This window comes from Erpetoichthys calabaricus, chromosome 17 (genome assembly GCF_900747795.2).
Source record: "Erpetoichthys calabaricus chromosome 17, fErpCal1.3, whole genome shotgun sequence".
Lineage (NCBI taxonomy): Eukaryota > Metazoa > Chordata > Cladistia > Polypteriformes > Polypteridae > Erpetoichthys > Erpetoichthys calabaricus.
This window is the reverse complement of record NC_041410.2, coordinates 35,091,235-35,118,995: the sequence shown is the minus strand read 5'-3', so window position 1 is coordinate 35,118,995 and position 27,761 is coordinate 35,091,235. Positions and strand designations below refer to the sequence as shown.

General features: G+C 38.0%; 1 protein-coding gene across 2 annotated transcripts in view; it reads left to right on the top strand.

Annotated features, from left to right (window-relative positions):
- LOC114667560 (synaptic vesicle glycoprotein 2B-like) overlaps window positions 1-27,761 on the top strand; it is a 178,242-nt gene that overhangs the window by 80,623 nt on the left and 69,858 nt on the right. For both annotated transcript variants that reach the window (XM_051920841.1, XM_028822904.2), the window contains exon 2: window positions 10,721-11,431. In XM_051920841.1, coding sequence (XP_051776801.1) covers window positions 10,954-11,431 — 478 coding nt within the window. In that variant the 5' untranslated portion in view covers window positions 10,721-10,953. The remainder of the gene's footprint in view (window positions 1-10,720; window positions 11,432-27,761) is intronic.

The window sequence follows — 27,761 nt, the reverse complement described above, 5'->3', positions numbered from 1 at the left end:
TGTTTGCTGCTGCTAAAGTCAAGTAGGCGGCCACATAAACTCTCAGCAACACCCAGAGTAATTCTGCCAACACATATAGTTTATGTATTAAAAGTGACATAGAAATACTCAAGATGTGGTCAAATGCCAAGGGCTGTTTCACACTGAATACTGGCTCAAACTCCCTGACTTATTTATTATGATAAAACATAGAGTGTGATATTAATTACGTTAAAATCTTAATTGTAGTCTTGGGGTCTGTGCAGCCTTCTACCACAGAGATACTGTACAAAATAATCCTTGCAATACAGACTCATGCAGTAGGTCGTGCCTAACTTTGCAAGGATCCTAGGTCAGCAACCAAATGGAGCAAGGAGGATTGGTGGGGAGGATGCCTCGTAAAATGTAACAAAATGTTTTTTTTTTAATTTATTTTGATTACTGCCATTGCATCTCACAGTCCAAAGACAAATAAATTTGTCTATTGTGAGGCTTTGTCCAGAAATTGATTATGATTTTGCAAAATGAGACTGAGTTTGAACATCCTCAATTTCATGATTATGTATTTTTCGTAACTGGTGACTTAAGTGGCACCCTTAAATGGCAGCCTTAGTTTACAATTTTACAATTTTAATGACTGTAGAGCTGGCCTATTGTGATGTGCCAGCACATATTTAAACATTTCTTTATTCTGTAGGTGAAGTTAGGATGTGGAAGAATATCTTAGTGGTAGGCAGTGGGCACAGCCTATCAAAAGGAGTACAAAAGTACATGAGATTATCCTGTACATACTTCAACTCAACAGATGCATTATTTGCTAGAAATTTTATCAGGAATCTTTTCAGCTTTATAATACAAGAAAGGCAAAGATTTGACTTTTTACATTTTTGTCATACATTGTATATGATTTCAGCCATTCTGTTACCTGCATGCAGTAATATGTACAGCTAAAACTAATTTTTGCATTATGTGTTAATAATAACAACACTATATACCGTCGATATTTAAATTTCTACAGAAAAACTTCAACTTTCAAATGCCCCATTACACACATATTCCAATGTCCTTAGAAATAATGAAAAAAAAATTAAACATTCAGAAAACTAATAGACAACAAACATTTGGCCACTTCAGATCTGCCAAGACACAATTGTTGGTTGTATTCCCCAGGAGGGCAACATCCTTCCATCTGTTGAAGCGTGTTTTCTTCATGATTAGTTAATAATCGGTTTCTCCACAGACTGTGCTATCACACTTAGATCTCATAATTCCCATATTTACTTAAACAGTAGTCTTGGTGTCATAGAATTAACTACTTATAAAATATCACATGGATACTCTTTTCTTGTAATTGTAGTGTCAAAGTGGACATCTGTGTCGCCAATGCCAATTGACTTTGGGGATGTATATTTTTAAAATGTATAATACACATACATGTACAGTTATTTCAGAGAGATTAAATATTATTGAATTATAAGATGTTGTAACTGTAAGATCTCCATCTTTTACTGTCCATCCCATTACTGAAGCATAGGGACCACCTCTGGCTTTTCACCAATCCAATTAACTACCATGTCTTTCGGACAATGCAGAAAAACAGAATACTTTGAGAAAACCCAAAACGTGGAATATCTACACAGACATTATCAGGCAAAAAAGAGACTTAAATTCCATGTGACACACTGATGCTAACTATCCTCTGCATCAACATGGAACCCCCACTGCAGAAAATATTAGAAATACGTAATTAATCCAGTTTCGGAATGTTTCTTTTGATATAGTATTACAAACAATTGCTATCTATAATGGTAGTACTGGCAATAATTAACCATTCATTCTCTTTAATGCTCTCTCCTAATTGTACTACTTTCTCTAACAAAGGGTGATGCATATTCAAAACTATTCTTTTTGGCATTTCATATCTGTTACAATATATAATTTTGCTGTCCTGTCCTGGCCTATTTGCCGTCCTTGACTGCACCTCCTCTACACCGTATTACTACCAACGCTGGCTGCTGTGCACTGATGCTCTCTTAGCTGTGAGCTGACTCTCGGTTAAACAGTAAACCAATGGCAAAGAAACACAACTGCCTTCAAAAACCCCCACCTAAACAATATTTCAATGGGAAACGAACACACTCTTAACCAGCTCTTTGCGAGATCAGCTGCGGCTTTGCACCCTTACCGCATAACATGCTTCTCGCACAATACTTAGAACATTTAAAAGGCAGAGCCCCGGCCGACCAATTGGTCACACTTCTGACCTCTCTTTCCTAGACCACGTCTAGCTCAGCTGCTGCTTCCAAGACACAGAACCTTCCGAGACACTGAACCCACTCAACGAAAAAGTCTTCATGTTTTTTTAAGCTGAATGGTGAAGCTATGTCTCGTGTAATAAACTCCTGTTGAATAAACTCTTGTGTCTGTTCCTGCCTTTTCAGCAATAAAGTTAATCTTCCCTGGACACACTGTCTCCCGTGCAACTCTGTGACCAAAGCTTGACAAGTTATACCCTCATTACTCTTAACAGATTTTTAAAATATTACAATTTTAATGGAAATTGTTATTTGACAATTGACACATAAGAGGTCAGATCCTGTTACTGTTACTTTAAAAGACAGGCTGCCAATCCAGCCTTTTGTGACGTGTCTTTTCACATGTGACAACAGCTTTTGTTGTGAAGCCTCATGATTGATGACTGTGCCACATGCACACTATGGAGACTGTGAATGAATGTATTGTTATTTTTAACAAATATTTTGTCATTTTTTTGCAACTCAAGTGAAAGTTTACTGTTTTTATAAGTCTTTAAGAAGTCGGTTCACTACAGCAATGTAAAGTGTAAGAACTAAAACCACTCCAATTGGCAAAGAAAGTGTACCCAGACACACAGTGCATAACAATTGTTTCTGTCAGCACTAGATGTGATGTGTTCTTTTCTTGCTATTGATACTATCTAACCATTCATCCAGTATCAAACTTAATTCAAGATTAACAACATCTATGCCTATCCCAGCAGCAGCAGGCAGAGGGCAGGAAAAACACTGAATAGGGCAGGTTAATTGCAGGTCTCACTCATACACACGCCGACGCTTCATTGGTGCCATACCTGACTCATTTAGAGTAATATTAATGACAATGGGGAAGCTCAATCAATAGCTGATACGATGCTGTCATTCTTGTTGAATCCTGCTTAGCTGTTGTGATTCAAAATGGATTGCAAAAGATTAAATTCAAAACAAACCTATGATTTTGGAGCAGCTGTGAAAAGTATATTAACATTACAGATGTATTTAGGCACTGTATAGCATCCATTATTTAGAAAGTAAACTAAATTAAATGCTAATGCAGTATTCAGTAGCTGCAAGGCTTGTAATGAGTTTTATTTTTTTAAAATTTGCTTTATAAGTGTAACAAAAAATCCTTTACGTTCAAAATTCCTATGCATAATGCTTTCTACACTGAATCTAATACTAACTGATAAGATATGCACAGGACTTAAAAATATTGATTCAGAAAATAATTACCAGAACAGCAACAATATAGGATTATATGACTTACTTGCATTTACAACAGATTATTAAAAAGAGAGAATATGTGTAGAGATTTGTTCAAAATACTGTATACGCCACACAAACAAGACGCGGCCTGCTTTACAGATAGGAGGAAGTACCATAGTTCTAAGTATTCTATCTCCTGAAAAAGCTGAAAATTACACATGATTATCTTAAAAAGGCAGTATAAAAACTGAGCAAAGAGAGATACTGTAAAGAAAAAGAGAATCTGAAGACACAATGGTTTGAGTTTAATTACTCTCAGATGTCAAGTAGCCTACATTTCACAATAAATGATGTGCTCCGTCTAGTGTTCGAATTCTAGAGGAGGCAATTAAATATAGCTGTCCATGGTATCTCCTCTAATCTCCAACCCCCCCCCCCAAACCCCCCACCACCACCACCTTCCCCCCATCTCTCTACTCAGGCAGACGTCACCAAAAACAGGTCTACTGATTACTTACTAAGACAGTTTGGTGGCACACTGTTTATCATTGTTGCTGCTGGACATAGGTTCAGTTCTTTGCACGCATACTAAGCTTATTGCACATAACAAGAATTGAGTCTTTCCGTTTCCTTTAACATACTTGAGATTCATAGGTTCACTTGTCACCTTAAATTTGCTTTATGGTGAAAGAATGCGGAAGTGTGCATGAGTGTACCCTGGCATCCCGACCTGTGTCAGGCTCAGTCTTGCAGGGATAGGCATTTGCTTCTATCAGCCCTGCAATGGAAAAAGTGATGAAAAATTGCCAAAAATCTATATCTTGTAAACCTGAGATGATTCAGATTTTATTTTTCCTGTATGTTGACAAAGTGTGATAAAGGACTGGTGATGACATTCTTATCTCTTTACTTCAAAAGAGTTTACAAGTGTACAATTAATATCGTTATCCTTGAGAATAATACTTAATTTACTAAAAAAAGATGGAATAACAAAACAAAGATATAAAACAATATTGTCCATCTGTCCTGTCCTTTGTGGATTTGACTTTTTCACTCTGGTATAATAATTTTCTTGTGTGCTGGTCAGCCAATCATCAAAGTATTTCTCTTCACCTCAAATGAGTAAGCCCTGAATGAAGTTCCCCAAACATCAGGACACATACAATATTCGCAGCACTGGAAAGATGCAGCTTAACTAACGACCGAAGCCACTCAGCACAGCCACTTTTCCCTTCTGGGTAATTATAAACAGCCATTGGCAGCACTTACACTACCAACTGTAGATTCAGGGATAGTTTCTACCTATATGGTTGCTGAACAATCATAAAACAAATATTATAACTAATAGAGAGAGTGTGTGTGTGTATCTTAAACAGGGATAGACATGGGTGCAAAATATTGGGGTACCAACCCAGAGATCCCCTTTTAATTAAATCAAAGACAAAATGATAATACAGGTGACTATTGCTACTATATTACTAGGAGGGGCCACAAACCAAAAGATGACCTTCATCTATCAGATCCCTGGGGCGTGGCTTAGTCTGTCTACCAGTGGTGTGGCTAGGCGATCTCTCCGCGGAGCAGTACTGAGTTGAAGAGGAGTGACCATCAGCACTAGCTCTTGCCACATGGAGGTATTACCATTTTTACCTTAGCTCTTAGGGTGTTCTCTCTGGGTGCATGCATGACATATATATGTACACACACATATAATTTGCAAAATCATATTGTATATACAGCATATACTGTATAAATGTACATAAAGTATATGTGTTGCAAGCTATGTATATTTTATTTATTTGGAATTTTAGTTTGTCACCTGTTCTGGTGAAACATGCAAGCAAGAAATTCATTTTGCTATGTACACATGAACATAAACGTAACTTGACTCGACACAACATGCCAACCAGTAATGGCCAAGTAACTGAATATGGAAGGTAAAAATTTTGAGACTGTGTGAACCCAAAGGCATTTAGTACTTTAAAAGCACAGCAAAACTTGTGGAAGTACTCATTTGGGGGGATAGTTCAGCTGTGGTCCTTGCCAATGAACTCTAAGAATTCCTGAAGTGTAAATCCACTGCCATGGTCACAGTTTTGAACCAGATGGACATCTCTTATAAGTGGCTAAGCTTACCACTTTTCAGCATTACTCTTAGAGTGGGATTAATTAAGACTTCATTTCTGGACATGTGTTTGCCAAATTTAGGTTCTGACACTACCATAATGGCTGATCGTGGCAATGACAACATACATTTTAGCTAGTTTTGTATTTGTGAATTTTCAGAACGGTCAATATTGTGGGAATATCTGGTAAGAAACAGTAAAGTGTAAAACAATTATAATGATTCCAAATACTTTAACAGGCTTTTCTGTGCTGTCCTTCTGAAAGGAAAGAATAACAATTCTCCCAATTAATTGGCAAATTTAAGTGTGCACTCTTATTAGAAACTACTGGTTTTGAATTATTTGAATTAGTGATGACTCAGGGCTCTGGCCTTGGGCTGTAGGAAGATGAAACTGGAACTGTTAATTAGGCAGAGAAGAAAGATTTTTTTCAGCATCTGCTGTCTGCCTGCTTTTAATGCTGACTAATTAAACCTTGATTTATAATATGCCACTTCAGTTTATTTCAAATTAGAAAGCACATTTGGACTGTGATTGAAAAATAGTTATTGGTAGTGTTTATTTACTGTAATCAGAGCTTGTATTCATAATATGAATATTGCCCTTTAATGTTAAAAATACTTCTTTTGCCAATATAATATGAATACTAGTTTTTTTATTAAATTAAATGTACACTGTAATGTATTTCAGACATAAATAGCCTGCTTAACAGGAAGAACAGTCCCACCTGTAGGACAAATTACACATTACTGCTAATTCTTTTGCAAGAGTAGCAAAGACCCTTTTGCCACTTTCTGGTCATCTTCGTATGATATGCAGTATCTTGGTAGTATGTGAATTAGACCCCAGTCCACTACAAGGCACACTCACACACTAGTGACCAGTGTTCCATAGTTTTTAGATGACTGCAGGTTCCTGGAGAGAGTACTAAAATTCTGGGTCATGTGACATAAACAAATATCACTAGTACCAAACAAGAAAGAAAGAAAGGTGTTGTTGGCATATCTTATCCAACCTTTGTAAACCTAAAAATTCAACCCATTCATCACCCCAGCTAGAACTGCCCAGCTATTTCAACAGCCTACTTACTGCGCCTTTCCCATGTTAATATGTTATGGCAAGAAGGTTGGTAAAAAATTGGCATTAACATGAAAGGGGACCACAAGCACGGTTCTGTTTATTTGTATAAAATTAATATTTACCAAACATGTCTTCTCAATGTAATAGTGGGACAATTAATTTGTGTTCTGGAAATGTCATTTTAGTAGCAAATGCTGAATGCATTTGTTTTCTCTAATTTGTGCTATATTGTTTTTAGCCTTACAAAGTGCTTCCAGAAACTGAAACGGCATAGTGCTAAAAAATATAACACAAAGTCATTCGAAAGACAGTTCAATTATTCTCTTTTGAAATTGAGTGCATATATAAAAATATATCTCTTAAGTGTTTTTACATTGAATTTAATATTTGAAATCTCTGAAGAAATGGATTTGTTGGCCTCTGCTTCAGCTCTTTAAAATTTGAAAACAGACACAACTTTTACCATGCCTTGCCCAAAACTCAAAAGTCAGGCTTTGTGGCCTGAACATAAAACCAAATGAACAAAGTTGAGTTTGTTCAGACAAGACAAGAATTCAAAAACTGAACAACAAGAGGATACAAAATGATCAAACACAATCAAAATCAAAAGTTTTCGTTAACTTGAAGAATCAAAAACAAAACTTGCAAGCACATGACGAGAACAATAAAAACAGTTGCTAATAGTGCTGAGGAATCGCAGCCTTTGTAAAGGCCGAGGGCAGCCCATAGAGCTGCAGTGTTTGGAGGCACCAACGTCTTAGGTTCTAAATACATAGAACAAGGCCAACATAAAATTATACAGAGAACCTAAAAAGTCCCAAGGAAAATTAGAAAATGCCTGAAAAACAAAAAAATGAAAAATAAGTGAATACCAAAAAGAGAACAAAAATGTTTATATTAACAAATATTTTAAAAGAAATCACAAAAGACAGCTAAATAAATAAATCAGTAAAGAAAAGACAAAGAGACTAAGGCTAGGGAAAGTCATACATTCTTAAAAATAAATATGCCAAAGTGGTTATTTAGAGCAATGCCATTTTTGGTTCCCAAAAGAACCATCCACATGAAGGTTCCAGAAATAACCTTTACTTATTCAGATCCAAGGATCCATAAATAACCCTGAATAGATGGAAATATATTTGTAAAAACACCAAGGGGTTCCAGATTGCAGATATTGCTGCATACAACTCAGGCTAAGTTCAAGTTTTCTTGATCTGCTGTATCCTGCTGGGTAGTCTGCTATCCAATAAAGGTTTCTATTTTGTCCACATATTAGGATCACTTTCAAAGTCCAAAGAACTAATTTAATATACAAAGAACCTTAGCCAGAATGAGATGGTTCTTTGTCAAGCAATGGTTCTATAAGAAGCCATCCAACTCAGTAAAGTGCCATTAAGAAACCTTCGTTTTTAAAAGTGTACAATAGCAAGACCTACTGTTATGATTTGGCAAGATTTTTTTATTTCACTGTTAATTTTGCATTTTTGGGTTTTGGGGGTTTGGGATTGTACTGAATTCAAAAATCTACTTCTTTTTTATTTCCAGTTTTTGTTTGGAAATATTTACATTTTTAATATTATATTACCATTGTTTCCACTCCGACATTTTGTTTTTCCACAGGTGCTTCTATTTTGAGTCTTGGAGTAATCTCTTGCTGTTAGCAAGTCCCAGTTCCTATGGAGGGACAACTGGAAGTCATCATATCGTGGTTGAAAAGGTCAAAGTTGACAACTTCTAAGTTGTCCGAGACCGTGGATTGATACAAAAAATAATTGTGTGTGCTTTCTATAGTTGTGTCTTGAAGACTTGAAATTTTGCTACTTTTTTTGATTTTGAATTTGGGCTATATACAGTAATCCCTCCTCCATCGCGGGGGTTGCGTTCCAGAGCCACCCGCGAAATAGGAAAATCCGCGAAGTAGAAACTATATGTTTATATGGTTATTTTTAGAATGTCATGCTTGGGTCACAGATTTGCTCAGAAACACAGGAGGTTGTAGAGAGTCAGGAACGTTATTCAAACACTGCAAACAAACATTTGTCTCTTTTTCAAAAGTTTAAACTGTGCTCCATCACAAGACAGAGATGACAGTTCTGTCTCACAATTAAAAGAATGCAAACATATCTTCCTTTTCAAAGGAGTGCGCGTCAGGAGACAGAGAACAAAGCAAGCAGTCAAAAAAAAAAATCAATAGGGCTTTTTGGCTTTTAAGTATGCGAAGCACCGCCGGTACAAAGCTGTTGAAGGCGGCAGCTCACACCCCCTCTGTCAGGAGCAGGAAGAGAGAGAGATAACCACAGAAAAATAAAGTCAAAAATCAATACGTGCCCTTTGAGCTTTTAAGTATGCGAAGCACCGTGCAGCATGTCCTTCAGGAAGCAGCTGCACACAGCCCCCCTGCTCACACCCCCCTACGTCAGCGCAAGAGAGAGAGAGAGAGAGAGAGAGAGAAAGTAAGCTGGGTAGCTTCTCAGCCATCTGCCAATAGCGTCCCTTGTATGAAATCAACTGGGCAAACCAACTGAGGAAGCATGTACCAGAAATTAAAAAACCCATTGTCCGCAGAAACCCGCGAAGCAGCGAAAAATCCGCGATATATATTTAAATATGCTTACATATAAAATCTGCGATGGAGTGAAGCCGCGAAAGGCGAAGCGCGATATAGCGAGGGATCACTGTATTGGGTTTTGGTAGTGTCTAGTGCTCTAGATTTAGTCATTTGGATTAGGTGCCAGATTGTTTGTGTTTATATTTAAAGAACTTCAAGCTGATTTGTGTTTTCTCTTTTTGTATCCGTCTTGTAGTCATTTTCATATCATTCTGGTGTCTAGACAGAACATCTACAGTACAAGGCATGCATACACACTTATAGTAAAGTTGTGAAATCCATCTTAATAAACCAGCAGCTCTATTGATTATTTTGTGAAATAGTCTAGCACATAAAACAGTTATGTCTCAACAGCTTGTCTGTCTGTGATTTTCTCCTTAAAACCTTTCTCTTACTGGTGGCTTTTGTGGTTGCTTAGAAACTGTCTCATATATGCTATCCATGTTCAGTTAGGCTTTCTAATTATTTATGATTTTTTATGTGATCAGCATGTTTTCTATTAGAGTTTGATTGTCTTTTTTGTAGACTCAAGTTCAGATGAACCATAGCTAAAATAATTTGTTTCTTCCTTGGGCAGTTGTACACTGGCTCATGTTATCTTCACTGAATAATCTGGTGCACATCTCTAGGTCCTTATTGTCCCACAATACTTGCTTTAACTTTTTTGCAGCCAAAACAGCCTATGATAGTCATTAGCAGTTTTGCTGATAAGATATTTCATCTGATCCCAAGTGCAAAATCTTTCTGGACAGTGATATGATTTTTGCCATTGCTGTTAATATTTTTGCGTTTAATGTTGTGTGTAGTCATTTTAATTGTATCCTCCTGCTCAAATAACATTGTGGATCAGTATCATGTGTTAATATTTAGCACCTTCCCCTTGAAGCTGCTTGATATTAGCATTTACTGTAGGTGGAAAGTAAGAAAATGTCCATTTCTGTTTGCCATCAAAGAAGCAAATAATAATGTAACATTCGTAAATGCATTCAAGTTTATGCTCAGTTGGTAATATATTGTTTGTCAACCTTATTTTACTTTTATTGCTTTCAGGCCAGTAGCTATGCCAGATGTCATTCTCTAATTCTGGCCTCCACTGAGAGCTGTTATTTAGGGTTACAGCGCCATGAAGCAGACAGAATTATAACTAGATTATTATTAGAAAAAGATTATGAAGACTTTGAGACTAAATGGAATCAAATCACACAGGACAAGCCAAAGGGAACAACAAAAAGAATAAAAGATTATTGGCAGTGTTTATGTGTGGGCTGTAAGATACAAATAAACACCAAAGTGATTGCTAGGAACTGAGGGGGATGGATGTGAGATAACCTGGGGGTAAAAATTAATGAGATGGATAGTTAATGTGTCAGCTGCAGTTTATATTTAAATGGATTTAACTTTTATAAATGTATTCTTCTGTTTTACAGAATACGAGCCTTTGCCAAATTGAACAAATGTTAGTGGAGAAGGAAGCTATCTGAAAATTGAGGATTCTCAAATTAACCAGCCTACTTCGAGAGGCAAATTTATATCCACCAACTTTTCTTAGATATTAACGGACACCCTGGAGAAGTGACATCAAATACTATGCTAGTATAGCTGAAGACTCCTTAGGAATATCTTTGACTGCCTTTCTTTTATTGACCACCTGCAAGTAAAAATGGATGACCGGTTTGGAAATAATACTAATTTTTATCAAGGTGGCAACACCTACTCTACATTTGAAGAAGGGGGAGAACAGGATGGATACTATCATGGTGGTGAGTACCCAGCACAGGAAGAAGATGCAGCAAGTGACGCAACAGAAGGGCATGATGAAGATGACGAAATTTATGAAGGTGAATACCAGGGCATTCCCCATCCTGATGACATTCGAACCAACAAGAAAGCAGCAAGGGCAATGGATTATGCTGACCACAGAGATAGTACAGCTGACAAAATGCAGGATGAAGAACAACTGGCACACCAGTATGAAGCCATTATTGAAGAGTGCGGACATGGACGATTTCAATGGACTCTCTTCTTTGTGGCAGGCCTAGCCCTGATGGCCGATGGTGTGGAGTGTTTTGTGGTGGCCTTTGCACTCCCCAGTGCAGAAAAGGATATATGTATGAGCAATGCAGACAAGGGTGCACTTGGTAAGTAGAGTGCAGTCAGATCTTCAGATTATAAATAATAAAAATTGCTAAAACAGTATGGTTCCTTATTAAAAAGGAAGGTTTGGAATTGTTCAAAAGAGGAAGGATATAAACCTATACTCTATACTAATATTAGGGGCTTTGTAGATATTTTCTAATTCTAATTTCCAAAATAATTGTAATCATTTGCAATTCTACACATCATCTTTGCTAATGGCTACAAGTCAACAACAAACTGAACCTGCAGCTGTTTTTCCCTCTTTATTCTATCTGCTCCATCTAACCTCACTTGGGGCAGAATCACAAGACAGCTGGAGCCAATCCCAGAAATCATTGGGCGCAAAGCAGGAACAACACCTGAACAAGGGACCAATCCACACACAAACACACACAAAGACAGTTTAGCAATGCCAGTTCACCTAACCTGCATGTCTCTGAACTGTGGGAGGAATTGGAACACCTGGATGAAAACCCATGTAGACATGAGGAGAACATGCAAACTCCACATAGGAAGCACTTGGGACGTGAACCCTGGTCTCCTTGTGGCAAGGCAGCAGTGCTAACATTGTTTGTTTGTCTTTTGGCAGTAATGGGGAGTCAAACTGACAACCTTCTGGATACCAGCACTGATCCTTTGCCTCAGAGCCACCACTCCACAGTGGCTCCATTCTGCCCGCCTCCTTTATTTATTACTTTTAACAAATGATTACATAACTTTATCTGCTAGTTATATTCAGATTCCCCTACCCAACTCCATTCATTTTCATGTCAATGCTACCAAAACTTCATCTTTCTTCTAACTCTGACACACAAACATGACTGGCCCACCTCTGCTTACATGTGACTGTTAATTCTAAAGTCTTATTTACTTATGATATGTGCACAGAAGGGCATGACTAAAAAGACAAATAGAAAGTGACAGTTCATTTAGTTGAAATCACTTTCAGTGGATGTGTTACAAATCAAAACCTCACTCCTTAACCCCATAGACATGAACACTTTGAGCAGAGCATACAATTGACAAAGAAATGGGGTACAGGTGATATAAAATTCATGGCAATCACTTAGAGGATAGGTCAAGGAAATATTACAGGGTGATTGGTGCAAAAAGACATATTCCTAAAATAAAAACATGCAACACAGTAGATATATCTATTTATTAGAAGTCTTCAGATAAACTACTAATTCTTAAGATTTACCCTTTACATACTGGAAACACAAGATAATGCTGGTTAACGCTGTTGTCTCACAGCTCTGGTGATGGGATTCCAAGTCCAGACACTGTGTTTATAGTTTACACATTCTCGTGTATCAGTGCGTGTTTTCTCCAGGTACTCTGGTTTCATCCCACATCTCATTGTTAGGCTGATCAAGAGCTTCAAATTAGCTCAGTAGGAGTGTGTCTGAGTGTGCATGAGTTTGACAGCCATGCTGTCTGGGGCTAGTTCAGCATTACTGCAGCCCTGTAGAGGAAAAAGAAGGTTAAAAAAGAAGAATGGAAGAAGATTACTTTTATTGTACTGCATATTTCCCAAACCATTTTAGCTGTGCTACATAACCACTAGCCACACAGATGTGTGCACCCACTGAAAAACCCTTATTCATTGATTTGACATCATTGACATGTACTTCTCTGCCCAGTTTATATACACATAAGAGTGAATGACACAGATAAACACCCCCCCCCCCCCCCATCCCCTCCCCTGCGTGCTCTTTTGGTAATCCTTTTAGCAAGCTGAGGTTGTGTCCTTGGTACATGTAGGTCAGATCCTCTGTGTTTCCCTCCAAGCTTCAAATCGCTTTCTTCTCCATTACTGAAAGTACATGATAGCTTCTATGAAAAAAAGAGTGCTAATCCTGGGAATTCATCAGCTTATGTTGAAAGAGAAATGTAAAGCTTACTGAAAAAACACAAGGTGCTGCAGAAACGCCCACACTGATCTGAATCTTCAGCTTCATCTCTTTATTCTTGCCACTTTCTGAGTCAAATAGTTTTAAAAGCTAAACATCACTTAAACAAAAAAAAAAAGATAAATATTACACTATACCAAAGGGCATATAAAACAGAATCTTATTGTTATTTCTACAAGTTATTATGAAGACAGGTTTTTTTTTCCTTTAAAAAAAGATAAAATGATCTAAAATAAAACCTGGCTTGCTTTCTGCTATTGTATTATAGATAAGACAGTCTAAAACACAGTGTTCTTAGTTTTAAAACTGACAGTTTTTTATGAGAATGAGGTTTTAAAACTAGTTAGTGTTGTGGCATTGACATTCTAAAATGCTCCCATCCTTCTGTATGGAGTCAGTTTGTTTCACCCCTTTGTCAGCATGTCTGTGTCTTACGACAAACTGGGATTCTGTTTATACTCTACTACAGTTCATATTTTATTATTACATGTACAGTATAGGCTGCAGGTCAAAGATAAGATATTTTCATTTAAAGCAAAATGAGAGAGTGAAAGAAATAAAATACTCAGAATCTTAACACAAACGCCTTCACCAAGATGAAAACAAAAGGCCTTTCAACTGTATGAAGCTTGTCAAACGGCTGTCTCAGTTTGACTTTTCTGGGACACCTCTTAATAAATTATAAGTCAGTCACATGCACTATGTATTACTTCTGAAGATTAACATTTACAGTTGCACAGGAAATACAGGCAGTCCCCGGGTTACGTACGAGATAGGGACCGTAGGTTTGTTCTTAAGCTGAATTTGTATGTAAGGTACAGGTACATTATTTTAATAAATGCAATTTGGAGAGATGTTTGTTTCAACATATTATTTATTTTTACCTTTCTGTGCATGCACAGTAAATGCTTAAACATTTTCAAATACAGTACAGCCTTAAACAATGTTGGTAGAACTTGATGGACTTGATGAAGAGGACAGGACTGCTCTCTTAAAGTAGGTATCAAGGGAGGTTTGCATGGAGCTTTTCTTTTTCTCATCATAAATAGCCTTGTTGCATCTCAGGCCTTCGGTAACTGTTCGGTAAACTTTGGTGAATCTCTCTGTATCAGGATCTTGCTCCTCTAACTTTGCCATTCCTGCTTCGATGAGACGAAATGCATCAGCTAACTCTTTTGTAGAAAACTTTTCTGTTGGAGTCCCTAGGTCCTGGTTTTCTTCACTGAATGCTATCATCTGCTGTTCTAGTTCCATAAGGTCTTCATTGGTTAGTTCTTTGCTATGTATGTAACCGTACAAGCATGCTTGCTATTGAGAATGAATAGGGGCAATGAGGGGCGGTTCACCACCCACATACCACACAGTCACCTCCACTTGCATACAGTATGCTGCCTGCAGCAACAGCCCACCGAGAACGAACAGGGCAGCCGTTCGAGGGAGACTGCAAGGCTGTTTGGTCGGCGGGCAGTGAAACGCCCCCCTGCGCCCCTTCCAGCCTCCGTCCACTCAGGAGCATTATCTGCGGATTGATGTGTTTGCTTCGATGTTTGATGAATGGTTCGATGTGGTGAAGCAAAATGGCGACATACAAATGCATTTGTGGTGCTTTTATATTTAAGCGTCGCATATTCCCCAAAGTAACGACATGATACATTTTAAAAGTTTCACATACCATCTTCTGTGCTGTTTTTTTTTTTTTTTTCACCTTGTACCATCAGAATGTACTACGGCATATTTGAGCCACAAAGAAAAAAATAAGGACATAATGGAAATGTCTATTTTGTGATTAAAGTGGAAATTTCGGCTTTAACTCGAAATGTCCACTTTAACCTCGTAGTTTACTTTATCATTAAAGTAGACTGTCGTAAACGTCATCTTAAAACCAACCCAGTTGTTAATCGCTACTCGCTTCTGGTTTTTCCACCTGACCTGACAGCAGCGGCAAGCAGCAATAGATCGCCACACAGAACACATTAAATTTATGATCTTCCAGCTCTCTGCACATTTAGAATTCTTAGATGTATACTTGATATCACTTTCATGATGAAATGCATTAAATTATGTATGTTACATTTTACAGATAAATCGTTAACTTTGTTTAAATACTGTAATGAATACTGTTAATAGTTACACATACGGGGGTGGCACGGTGGCAGAGTGGTAGCGCTGCTGTCTCACAGGGAGTCACATCCCCTTGTGATCCCTGCCTGGAGTTTGCTTGTTTTCCTGGTGAGTTTCCACAGTGTGCTCAGTTTTCCATCCAAAGACATGAAGGTTTGGGGATTTTGTGAAGCTACAATGACGTTAGTGTATGCGTGTGCTTGTGTTCACCTTGCGATGAGCTGATGCCCCATCCAGGGATTTTGTTTCTGTCTTACGCTGATACTGCTGGAATGGGTGCATCCCCTAATTTATGGATGTAATCATTAAATATCCTTTTCAGAGATATTGTGACAAGGTGTCCTCGGAATTTAATGGATGTTTCGGGCACACGCGTTGCATCGCATGGCGCCCTACTTTTCAGCTGACGTTCTTGATGAGGGCTTATTTTTGGGGTAGGGATTTTATTACAGAGCAGCCTGAAAATCATGCTAGGACTTATTTTCGGAGTAGGTCTTATTTTCGGGGAAACACGGTAGCTGCGACCCCAGTGACTATGGACCTCGGGTCACCGCTTGCTGAGCATCCAGCTGCCCACTGAGAATGAATGGGGTGCGGTCCCCCACCTCCCCATTCATCAACCGGAGCTGCCCGTGGGACACTACACTGCGTGAGCAGTGAAACCACCCCACTCCAGCCTCCGTCCAGCCACCGTTTGCAGCGTCCCCAGGCCGAAGATGACGGAGCAGCAGTTACTGCGGAGACTGTGTCGCGTCCCCCAGACAGATGAAGGAGCAGCTGCGGCCCCATTTGTAAGTATGAGTTGTTTGTATGTCGGATGTCCGTAACTGGGGTACTACCTGTAATGTATATTTTGTGAATGGCCAACTGTTTTCTGCTCAGACAAGACATTTAAGAGCTTTGACCACAATACCTTCCTGTGCTGGACTTAATGATACGAGACAAACTCTGGTGGCATGGGGACTGCTGTGTTTGACAATGACTCAAATTCACTCTCTCTCTGTGGTGTACCTGATGGTTTGGTTCTTTTTCTGGTCAAAGCAGTCTATGCAGGTCTCGGAGATCATAAGAAAATCTTCTGGCACAATTATTAAAAAGCAACATGAGCAACTTTGCGGCAGCATAGTAACACAGTGGTCAGCACTGCTGCTTTATGGATTTCTGGTTTGAAATGAAATCCTACACACTTGTATGTTTGGAGTTTGAACATTCTTCATCTCTGAGCATTTTCCTCCCACATTACCAAAGATTCAGGTGACATTTAGTGATTCCAAACTGGCCAATGTGTAGGTGTGTTCATGAGTTGGTACTGTGATGGAGTGGCAGCCCATCCAAGTCTGGTTGTTCCATTATGCCCAGCGCTACTGGAACAGGCTGCAACGTCTGTGAATTACATGGAACAAGTTTAAGAATATTTTATGCTATAAATAAACCTCAATAGTACTCTAACAGGAGAAGATTATGTTAAAATAGTGGACATTCTTTAAGAGGATGATAAATTATCTCTTATATCATATTCTCAATGGATTTATAAAATGAACTCAATAGCAATACGGAGCTCAGGAGACTTACTTTTTTTAAACACACTTAGCCCACCATTGCTCAATTTTTAATATGTTTCTGGCCATGAGGCATGTCACATATGCCTTGCTTCTTTCACCTTATTGTCACTACAGAAACAAAAACCACCGTAAAGCTTCTGTGGAAGACCAAATAAATCTAAAGGTCTACAATCAGGACTGTTCAATGTCATGCTAAAAGTTTTAACTTTAAACCACAAGGTGCTTGGCCCAGTTTCGGTTTCTGATTCACTGTTGACTTAAGCTGTAAGGGGTCATAAATGTAAAATTAAAAAAAAAAATGTATAAGTGACTTGAAACTGTGTTTACTATAGAAGGGTACTATATAATATACAGTTTGGTTGTGATTCTTTCATGGTTGACAGAGGACCATCTATACCTACTGGAGTATTTCAACAATGTGGGCAGCAGGCTGGAGACGGCAATTAAGATGAAATAACAGAACACTTCTCACACTTGTCCTCAGCTTTTATGTCATAAAATGTAGTCTTTAGTTGTCACACATTTACCTCATCTTGCTGCCCGTACAGAGGTTAGTCCCCCATACACCCTATTCATTTGGCCTCCTGCGAAAGGGAAACACACTTGTATATAAAATGGACTGATAGACCAAAAAAGCCAAGTGTTGTACACATTCAACAAAAGATAACGGGACTGTGCTAGATGCTTTTATTGAAGTAAAGTCAGCTGCTGTATATTTACTTTTGTATACACACATACAGTATTTACTGTAGAAACTGAAAAAAATGTTCACTTTACAGCAAAAAACCCCCCCAAAAATACTAAAATTATATGTCTAAAATGCAAATAGAGTGAAAATTGTAACTGTATTTTAGCTGAAGCCAAAAGCCAAAAATGACATGTAGTCTGACAAGCGTGTAGTCTGCAATGAAGCAGGCACATACAAGATTATGCAGCCCTTAAAAAGCAAGCACTCCAGCTAGCATACAGACACAGATTTTAACAGGCCATTATGAGGACAGCTAAATCCCAATATTTCAGCAGCACTTAATATAATGGGCCACTTTAATTTGTATCTTAACAGATTAATATGTTGTTATTCAGCTTTACACGTAAGTCTAATAACCACTAATTCTGCCTCTTACAGTCATATAGCATGTTTAAATTATTTTAGGGTAAAACTTATTACTCCTTAAAGAACAAATAAATGACACTATGGAGATATAAAGCACTTAAACACTGAATGAAAATTCACAGTGAGAAAATAATGAACACTACCAGCAGACAATACTATGTTAATTAAAATTTAAGATCATAATATTAACTGTATGGAATGTCTCTGGATTTTCTAGAACCATCTCCTGTGAGGAATCACTGAGGGGCATGCTCCCACTCCTTCTGTCTAGCCATTTTTACAGAAACAGGAGAGGTGGCATGAGAACACAGATCGCTGTTTCTTTCTTATCAAAGCTGCCATGTCTAGTGGCACTAGAGGAAATTTCCATCAGCTAGCATTAAATATGGCTGCTTAGCCTGTGATGTGGCCTCTCTCTTTCAGTTGGGCTCTGCGTACCGCCGGTTACAAGAATGAAGTAAATTTCTCAGATAGATTTCTATAATTTGTTGGTTTTTTGAAAGTTAATCTCTTCATGTGAAAAAAACAGAGGGACAGTAGTCTCCACCACATTCCTATCACCACTTAGTTGGTCTGTCCAATTCCACAGTACCACAACCAACCAAGAAATATGTCAAAGGTTTATTACTTGCTCTGTCTAAGAAACCCATCAGTAACTAATGACAAAAAGAAAAAATAGATCTTACAGGATGGAAAAATGTTTGATAACATTTTTTGCAGTTAGCTATAATAAGAATCTCAAAAGGACTCTGTGACTCATCTAGACATATCCCATACTTAAATGAGTTGATTCAATTTTGATCTGAAGCAGCACATTTGTTGCCTTAAAAAAAATAGTGATTTTACAGGTTTTCTGCTTTTCCCTGTCAAGAGGAACCAGCCAAGGTGGTATGGGCATTTAGGTAGGATGCCCCCTAGAGGCCTTCCTTAAGAGGTGTGCAAGGCAGAGAGAACTCCCAGAATATACAGGAGGAACTATACCTCTCAAATGGCCTGGGAGGACCTGGCAGTTCCCCAGCAGGAGCTGGAAGAAAATAATAATGGTACTGCGGTCTGGTTTTTCCAGTACATCTTTAAGCTGAAAATAATGATCCTTCATTAATAATAATCCAATTAAGGCAACACCAAGTCATTGTTTTCACTGCTTAATAATATCACACAACCCCCGGATTCTTTACCTTCTCACCTTTACTCAACTGATTTTTGGAATTCCCTTATGTCCTTTTTAATGAAAAAATCCAGAAAATTCACCAGTCTCTCGGTACAGATTCCTCCAGTACTTCATTTGAATTTCACCCACCAACTCACTCATTTTCCTCTTTTCAGCTTCCTACTTTCTCAGAAATCTCAGATATTGTCTGTACGTCTAAGCCATCCACCTGTCAACTGGACCCCCTCCCTACAGTTCTGGTCAAAGCCTGCCTGCCCTCTCTGGTCCCTCTTATTTCTGCTATAATCCACTCTTCTCTCACTACTGGTACTGTTCCTTCATCTTTTAAAACTGCTGCAATAACCCCAATACTGAATAAACCTGGTGCCGATCCAAATAATTTCAGTAATTTTCATCATATTTGTAATCTACCCTTCATTTCCAAAATTTTGAAAAAACAGTGGCTATTCAACTTCATTCTCATTTATCTCAAAATAATCTGTATGAACAGTTCCAGTCTGGTTTTCGTCTCCTCCACAGTACAGAAACGGCACTTATAAAAATTACAAAAATTACTTGTCACACTACTCTTCTCAGTAGATTATATTCGATTGGCATTACCCACACTCCACTAGATTGGTTCAGATCCTACCTCTCAGGCTGCACTCAGTTTGTTCAGCTTAAAAAACTTTCACATCCCAACCCACCGCTGTTACTTCAGGTGTGCCCCAGGGCCCCTCCTTTTCATTGTTTACCTCCTTCTCCCTGGAAATATCTTTTGTAAATATAACATTAGCTTCCACTGTTATGCTGATGACACCCAGCTCTATCTCACTAGCAAGCCTACTTTTTCCTTTCCACCCTCCTCGCTTATTGATTGCATAGCAGAAATCAAATCCTGGTTTTCTTCAAATTTTCTTAAATTAAATAGTGACAAAACTGAGGTTCTCCTCATTGGTACAAAATCAACATTATCCAAAACTGATCATTTTTCATTTGTTATTGATAATTCCTCTGTCTCCCCTTCCCCACAGGTTAAGAGTCTGGGCATCATCCTTGACAGTACTTTATCCTTTCAGTCCCACATCAATAATATCTCCCAGTCTGCATATTTCCACTTGTGTAACATTAATTGTATTTGCCCCTCCCTCGCTGCCCACACCACTGCTATCCTCATTCATAGCCTTGTCACTTCTCATCTGGATTATTACAATTCCCTTTTCTTTGGTCTTTCTCGCAAATCTCTTTATAAACTTCAACTGGTCCAGAATTCAGTTGCCCGCATCATTACTAGAACCCCCTCTATTCACCATGTCACTCCCGTTTTGCAGCAGCTTCACTGGCTTCCAGTTAAGTTCCACATTCAATGCTAAATTCTTCCGTTAACTTTTAAGGCTGTCCACAACCTTGCCCCTCCATACCTGTCTGACCTGCTCCATGTTGCCATTCCCTCCCGTATCCTTAGATCCTCTTCCTCCATCCACTTGACTATCCCCTTCATCCGTCTTACCTCTATGGGGAGCACAGCATTCAGTTGCTCTGCTCCCCAGCTCTGGAACTCACTACCATCTGAGCTTAGAAATATTGAATCATTTTCACTTTTCAAATCTAAACTTAAAACTCATTTGTTTAAGACTGCTTTTTCTCTTTGATTACAATCGCTCTGTCTGATTTTAATTTTTGTATTCTAGTTTTGTTTATAATCTGTGTTTTATCTATTCTTTGGTGTCCTTAAATGTTTAGAAAGGCGCCTACAAATAAATAAAATGTATTATTATTATTATTAATAATTCCAGTTTCTACAGTAAAACTACTATTTGCACCCTTATTAGTCACAGAAACACAAATAAGATGGAAATGTGAGTTTCATTACTTTCTCTTCCTAAATTGAACCAGAAACAAATGTTCACTCTAAAAATGATTTGGTTTCCTGAAGCACACGGGATGTAGCCTTACAAAGTCAAGGTGTAAATGGCCTAAGACCTTAGCTGCTATAAAATACCAAAATCAGTGAAGTCTCCAGAAGAAAAAGCAATGTGTGACAATGCTAATCCCTTTTCTTCTGTTAACGGAACAAAATTTGTGGAAAGACAGGAGTCTCAGGATTCAACTTTTCCCCAGGCCTGCTGCTTAATTTGTCTGCCAGCATTGTTACAGTTTTAAGTGTAGGGTGAGCTCACTGAGTTCATTGGAAGGCATCCCTCTGTTTGTCAGGCACTTACTCAGCAGATAAAACACTTAATCAATAGCCCCTTGCCTGACCTTGCTGCTTACTGAAGATCCATTTCCATCAATCCCATGGGTATTTATGCAGAAAGATGCTGTACAGTGCAACTTCACTTCATCTTGGAGTTGTCAGTACAAAGGTATTCGAATGTATGGAAGACAGAGAAACACTGCTGCTCAAGAAGAGAATGGTATATCAGTCGAGATCTCAGTAAATGAATTAAAAAATGTAAAACACAGCAGCTACTTAGGTCATTTACTAACAGGGGTATTCAGACTCATACTGGTGACACTAACATTTTTACAAATCTACTAAATACATATTGTCTTGCCAATGTAAAAGTCACACCAGTCAGACATCTTTATCGACAAACAGGATGAACAGGAGTTCAGTAAAATTAATCATGACTTCTAGTCCTGTGCATCTTTGAAAGTTCCAGTTTTTTTTCTTTTTTGTCAAGCCCCCCAACTAAGTCGCCATCTGCTGCTTGCTTATTTGCAGTAATCCGAGTTGAGATTTTTAATAAATGTTAGTTTGTGACTGATCAGTATGGCAGAAGACCTGGGTTAGCAGAAAAAAACTTGTTCAGGGCTAAAAATGTACACCACTAATGATAAATGGAGGATAGAGGATTAACATTGCTGAAAAATTCTCTGCATTCAGAATTCCTCATCAGCTCATTTTGTCAATGGCATGTTACAGCTGCTGGAGTTGACTGCCAGTGTATCTGAAACCAATCATTTGTTTTCACCAAAGTTTCCTCACATGAATCAAAAGTACAAAGTCACAAACGTTTGTCTCGTCCATTTCGGAAGATGGACATCTGAGACGGGACTCCGTTAGCAGTGGTATTACTTTTCCTTTTTGTTATCATCCCGAGGTATTCTGTATTTACTCCTGAGGTGCCTCAATTATAGTATAAGCAAGCATAGGCTCAGAAAGAAACGGAAAAGGCAGCTAAAACTTCATCCAAGCCTAAACAGGCCTCAAGTTCAAGCTCAAGGCACAACCTGCCAGGGACTGACCTGGAACAGACAGACGAAAGCATAGATCTCCCGAGACCTGATGCTGCCCTATCGTCTCCAGCTGAGACCAAAAGTGGGAGTGAATGTGCAAGTGAGTCGGGCCAGGAGTACTTGCCAATTCCAGAAGGTTCATTGAAACTGAAAATGGCATCTGCTGGGATGTCAACTACTCCCCATGAGCCAGCAACACAGGCTCCAACTGGGCTTACTACTCCACCCGCGTAGCATGGAGAAGACCTAAATGAACTGTTTGAGCTGAATGTAACGATAAACGCAATGAATACCGCTCTCTGGGGTGGGGGGTCTGGGGTAAGGGACATAGAGGAGCTGAAGAATAATACAAAGGAGCTAAAGAACAATATAAAGAAGGTTACAAATGATAGACATACAGGACATACACAAGACAAAGAAGAAGCTGCTTCAGGATATTAAAGACCAGAAGAAAGGCTTAAGTATTGCTTTCAGGCAACCTTTAAAAGGTATGCTAGACAAAATTGAGGAAAAAATACAGGAAAATGTGTCTAACTTTGAGAATAAATTTAGAGTACTTAGTGCTCAGTTTCAAGACATTAAGCAAACATTCATGACTCGTATTGAAATAGTTGAACAACTGGCATCTATGGAAAAGCAAAGGCTGCAAATTCCAAATGCAAAGTGCTTGGAAACAGACTAGCTGCAGTGGAAGATGGATACAGAAGTAATAATATCAGAATCGAATGTCTTCCTGAAAACTGTGAAAGACCAAACCCAGTTAAATTATTAGCTGAACTATTCTCTAAAATATTTGGAGAGAACTTCAAATCAGACACCGAAATAGCAGCAGATTATGTGGATTGAATGCCTCAAAACCTAAAAGCCTCATAGTGCGTTTTGACAAATTACAATCTAAATTAAATATAATGTTACTTCTAGGACAGAAACAAGAGATTATATTTGAAAATAACCACATTCATATTTTCAATAATTTCTCACCTTCAACAGCTGCTAAATGTGCTGCATTTACAGAATTAAACAGTGCTTACGGAAAGCCGAGATCATATACAGCCTCTTGTATCATATTAAATTGAAAGTGGACATTCAAGGCAAATTCTATAGTTTTACTTCTCCGGAGGAAGCAGAAAAAAAACTTAGAAAATTGATCGTGACAGCAGGCCCTGATGGCTACCCTGCCAAATTTTATACAAAATTTTCAAATACGTTAGCTCCCCTTTTATAAGCAACATTTATAGAAGCTAGAGACAATAAAATTTAACCTCAAACTTTTTGCCAAGCATTTATCACTATCTTTCTTAAGAAAAATAAGGACTTATTACATTGTGCATCATATAGACCAATCTCACTGCTGAATAATGATGTTAAGAAGGATTGAGAAAGTGCTTCCTTCGATAATATCACAAGACCAAACAGGATTTATTAAAGGCAGACACTTGGCTTTCAATCTTTGATGCCTGTTTAATGTAATATATTCACCCACAACGTCTAACACCCTGGAGATATTATTATCACCTGTTGCCGAAAAAGCATTTGAAATGTTTGAATGGGACTACCTTATCATTACATTGGAGAAATATGGGTTTGGTCCAAACATATGAGCATGGATCAAACTACTGTATACCAGTCCAGAAGCTTCCATTTGTATTAACAACATTATTTCAGACTACTTCAAACTAGAACGTGGTACTAGACAAGGATGCCCCCTGTCACTACTGCTATTTGCAATCACCATTGAGGCACTGGCAGTTCACTTTGAAATGCTTATGAGATAAAAAGGATTATCACAGAAGCACTTGAACAAAAAATCTCACTATATGCAGATGATATGGTACTGTATATATCAGATCCACAAAATACTAAAATACTGTGACTGCAGTCCTAACAGCACTAGCAGAATTTCAAAAGGTATCAGGACTCAAAATTAATTTGAATAAAAGTGTGCTTTTTCCAGTGAACTCTCTAGCACACAATATTAGATTGGACAGCTTCCCTTTTATCGTCGCAGATCACATCGTCGTTACATACCTAGGGGTAAACATCAAGCTCTTTATCAACAAAATTTTGCTGTCTTAATGAAAAAACATAAGCAAGACTTGCATAGAATGTCTACCCTTCATCTCACTTTAGCTGAAAGAATTAACACTGTCAAGATGAATATCCTTCCTAAGTTTATTTTTCTATTTCAAAGCATTCTAATATACATTAATTAATCATTTAATAAGTTAGATTCAATCATTACCTCGTTTATTTGGAATTCAAAACATCCACACATTCAAAGGGCGACCTTACAAAGACCTAAGGCAGAAGGTGGCATGGCTCTACCTAACTTTCAGTTTTATTACTGGGTGGCAAAAATGCAAGCTATAAAAACCTGAACATTGACACAAATAGATGAATACAAACAGGCTTGGTCCGCAATAGAAATAAAATCCTGCAGTACTCCTTTATATTCCTTGCTTTGTACCCCAGTAAATATGAGTTATCACCAATATACTAACAACCCAATTGTGCTTCATTCACTCAGAATATGGAACCAATGTAGGAACTACTTCAAGATAGAGAAGCTTTTATCTGTGGCACCTCTGCATGGTAACCGCCTCTTTCCACCCTCTCAAACATACACAGTTTTTAATGTTTGGAAAACATACGAGATTAAATCACTTCGAGATTTGTACATAGATAACATCTTTGCATCCTACGAGCAATTACACTCCAAATTTAACTTTCCATCAACACATTTCTTTTACTACCTCCAAATTAGAAACTTGGCCAAACAAAATCTGCCCAATTTTCCTCACCTCCCACCTACTTCTATTCCGTAAGAAATATTGATCAAGGTAAACCAACTGTAATTGCCTTTACTTCACTATTGGTACGGAGACTTATCTTGCTCAACTGGAAGAGTCCTAATCCACCTCTTTTAAGTCAGTGGGCAACTGATGTTATATACTATTTGAAATTGGAAAAAATCTAATTCTCACTTAGAGGATCTGTGCAAAGATTTTTTTAAAACCTGGCAGGTTCTAATCAATAACATTTTAGAATAAGCACTTTAATTAGGAAAAAGGATTTTCTCTCCCTACTCTTAAAGTTTTACTCTGTCTGTTGGCCTAGCTATCTTTCTCATGGGTGGGGGTTGATTAATGTTAATGGCTTTTAATAATTCAATAAAATGTTAGAAAAAAAAAGTATAAAGTCATAAGCCCCTAAAACCTGTTTCACATAAAGAAATTTTGGACGGCATGTGCCACTAACTCACACAGGTACAACAACCCTTCTGAAAATTTAACAAAACCCATTAATAAACTAAGCTATTATGCAGGCCATTTTTTGTCTACGCTAAATGGCAAAAGGGGAGAGCACAGATGAAAATATGCTATCATAAGCAGTTAGAGATGGCTGGATGAATAAATACATTTTCTGTAGTTTTGGTAGTCAGCACATACATTCTTCTATACTTTTGGAAGATGAGAAGTTTGAGAAAATGATACCAGCACATACACCAACTATAAAAATATAAATGACTGGTACTTTTACAGATTTTTTGCATAGCAGTATGGCATATTAAAATATCTAAGACCTATTGACACAAAAAAATCATGCTATGAAAAATGATAGAGTCTTTTTGATATAAGAAATTTAAACAGGATCTAGAATGACTAGTGGTCTTTAGAAAATATGATAATTCAAGTTAATTCAGTTAAGATTCATAGCTGGTTAATACAGCTACAAACAAAAAGGGTAAGATGGGTGAATAAAGAAATATTTAAAGTAAATTCAGTATAAGGTTCTTGAAAAGCACCAACCGTTTCAGCCAGAAATAAGACTGATGTTGTTTACTTTTCAGAAGTGCTCTGTTTCACGGTGGTACCAACTACAAATATACTGTCTACTGAGCAGGACACCGTGAATAACGGTAACATATTCTGATAGAGTATATAGGGTCATTATCGTTGCGTGTAAGGAGTACAGTGAGTGCAATGCTTCCTTGCATTTGCTAATCAAGATGCAACATGGTACAATACAGTAATGCATCCTTTTATATTGCATGAAGACATTAATCCACTCCAGGTTTTCATCCACACTGATGTACCACATTTTCACTTCACATTGCTCTTAGTTTAAGTGAGAGATGAAAACTTAAGCCATTATGGGGAGAATAACATTGTTAGTGGCATTATTAAAATTGGATTTAATAATAAGAGATGGATGTCTGTCAAGAGGACATACAGACATCGTCAACTGGCAAAAGGTCACTAGTCAGAACTGGAGGCATTCAAAGTAAGATAGACCAAAGAAAATGCAAGGCAAAACTTGCACAAGGAAAAAAGAATCATAAAGCAAAAATGTAAAAAACATACAAACTGACACATAGTTGATTAATGAGGAACCCTCTGAAATAACTGGTGACTGAGTATTTGTGGTTACCACACAATAAGAAGCAGATGGTGATGCTGAGGGTTTAATTAGGTGGGGAGATTGAAAGTTGTAATCAGATAAAGGCAAGGGCTATTTCTACGTCCAATGTCTTTGCTGAAATATGTGACCAAAAAAAGTTTAAATTTAGTAAACAATAGGGGGTTTCGCCCCCTGCTCGCTTCGCTTGCCAACCCTCAGCCTGCACTACGCACCAGCCGCTTTGCGTCTCTGCCGCTTGCGTATGTGGATTTCACTTTCGCGATCTTTTTTATCAGTTTTTACTTTCATAATCTCTAACCTGCTCTGCATGTGTATCGCGCCAATGCTTTTGAACCTATTTATGACGTTCTACTTTGTCTTCTACTCTTTGTCTTTTATTTCTGACCCCGCTTGGAGCTGAGTGTGCAGGAACTGTGTATGACAATAGCATTCAAACGAATGAGAAGTGAGTGGACCGTGGGTGCGCCAGCCACTTTGCGTCTCTGCCACTCGCGTATGTGGATTTCACTTTCACCAAATCTTTTAATTCTCGCGGAAACGTCTCTTCATTGGGAAGAAACACTACTTTTGCCTGATGGCAACACAAATTAGACGATCTACAAGTCTCCATCTTAGAATTTAAAGCTATTCACCAAGTAATAATTTCCATTTGTTAGTGCTACTGCGATCTTTACCATCATTTTTTTGAGACTTTTGAATTTTATTACTTCCATTAACGACGTTCTACTTTGTCTTCTACTCTTTGACTTTTCTTCTTCTACTGTTTGTCTTTTATTTCCACCCCTGCTTAGACCTGTTAGGTTTTCA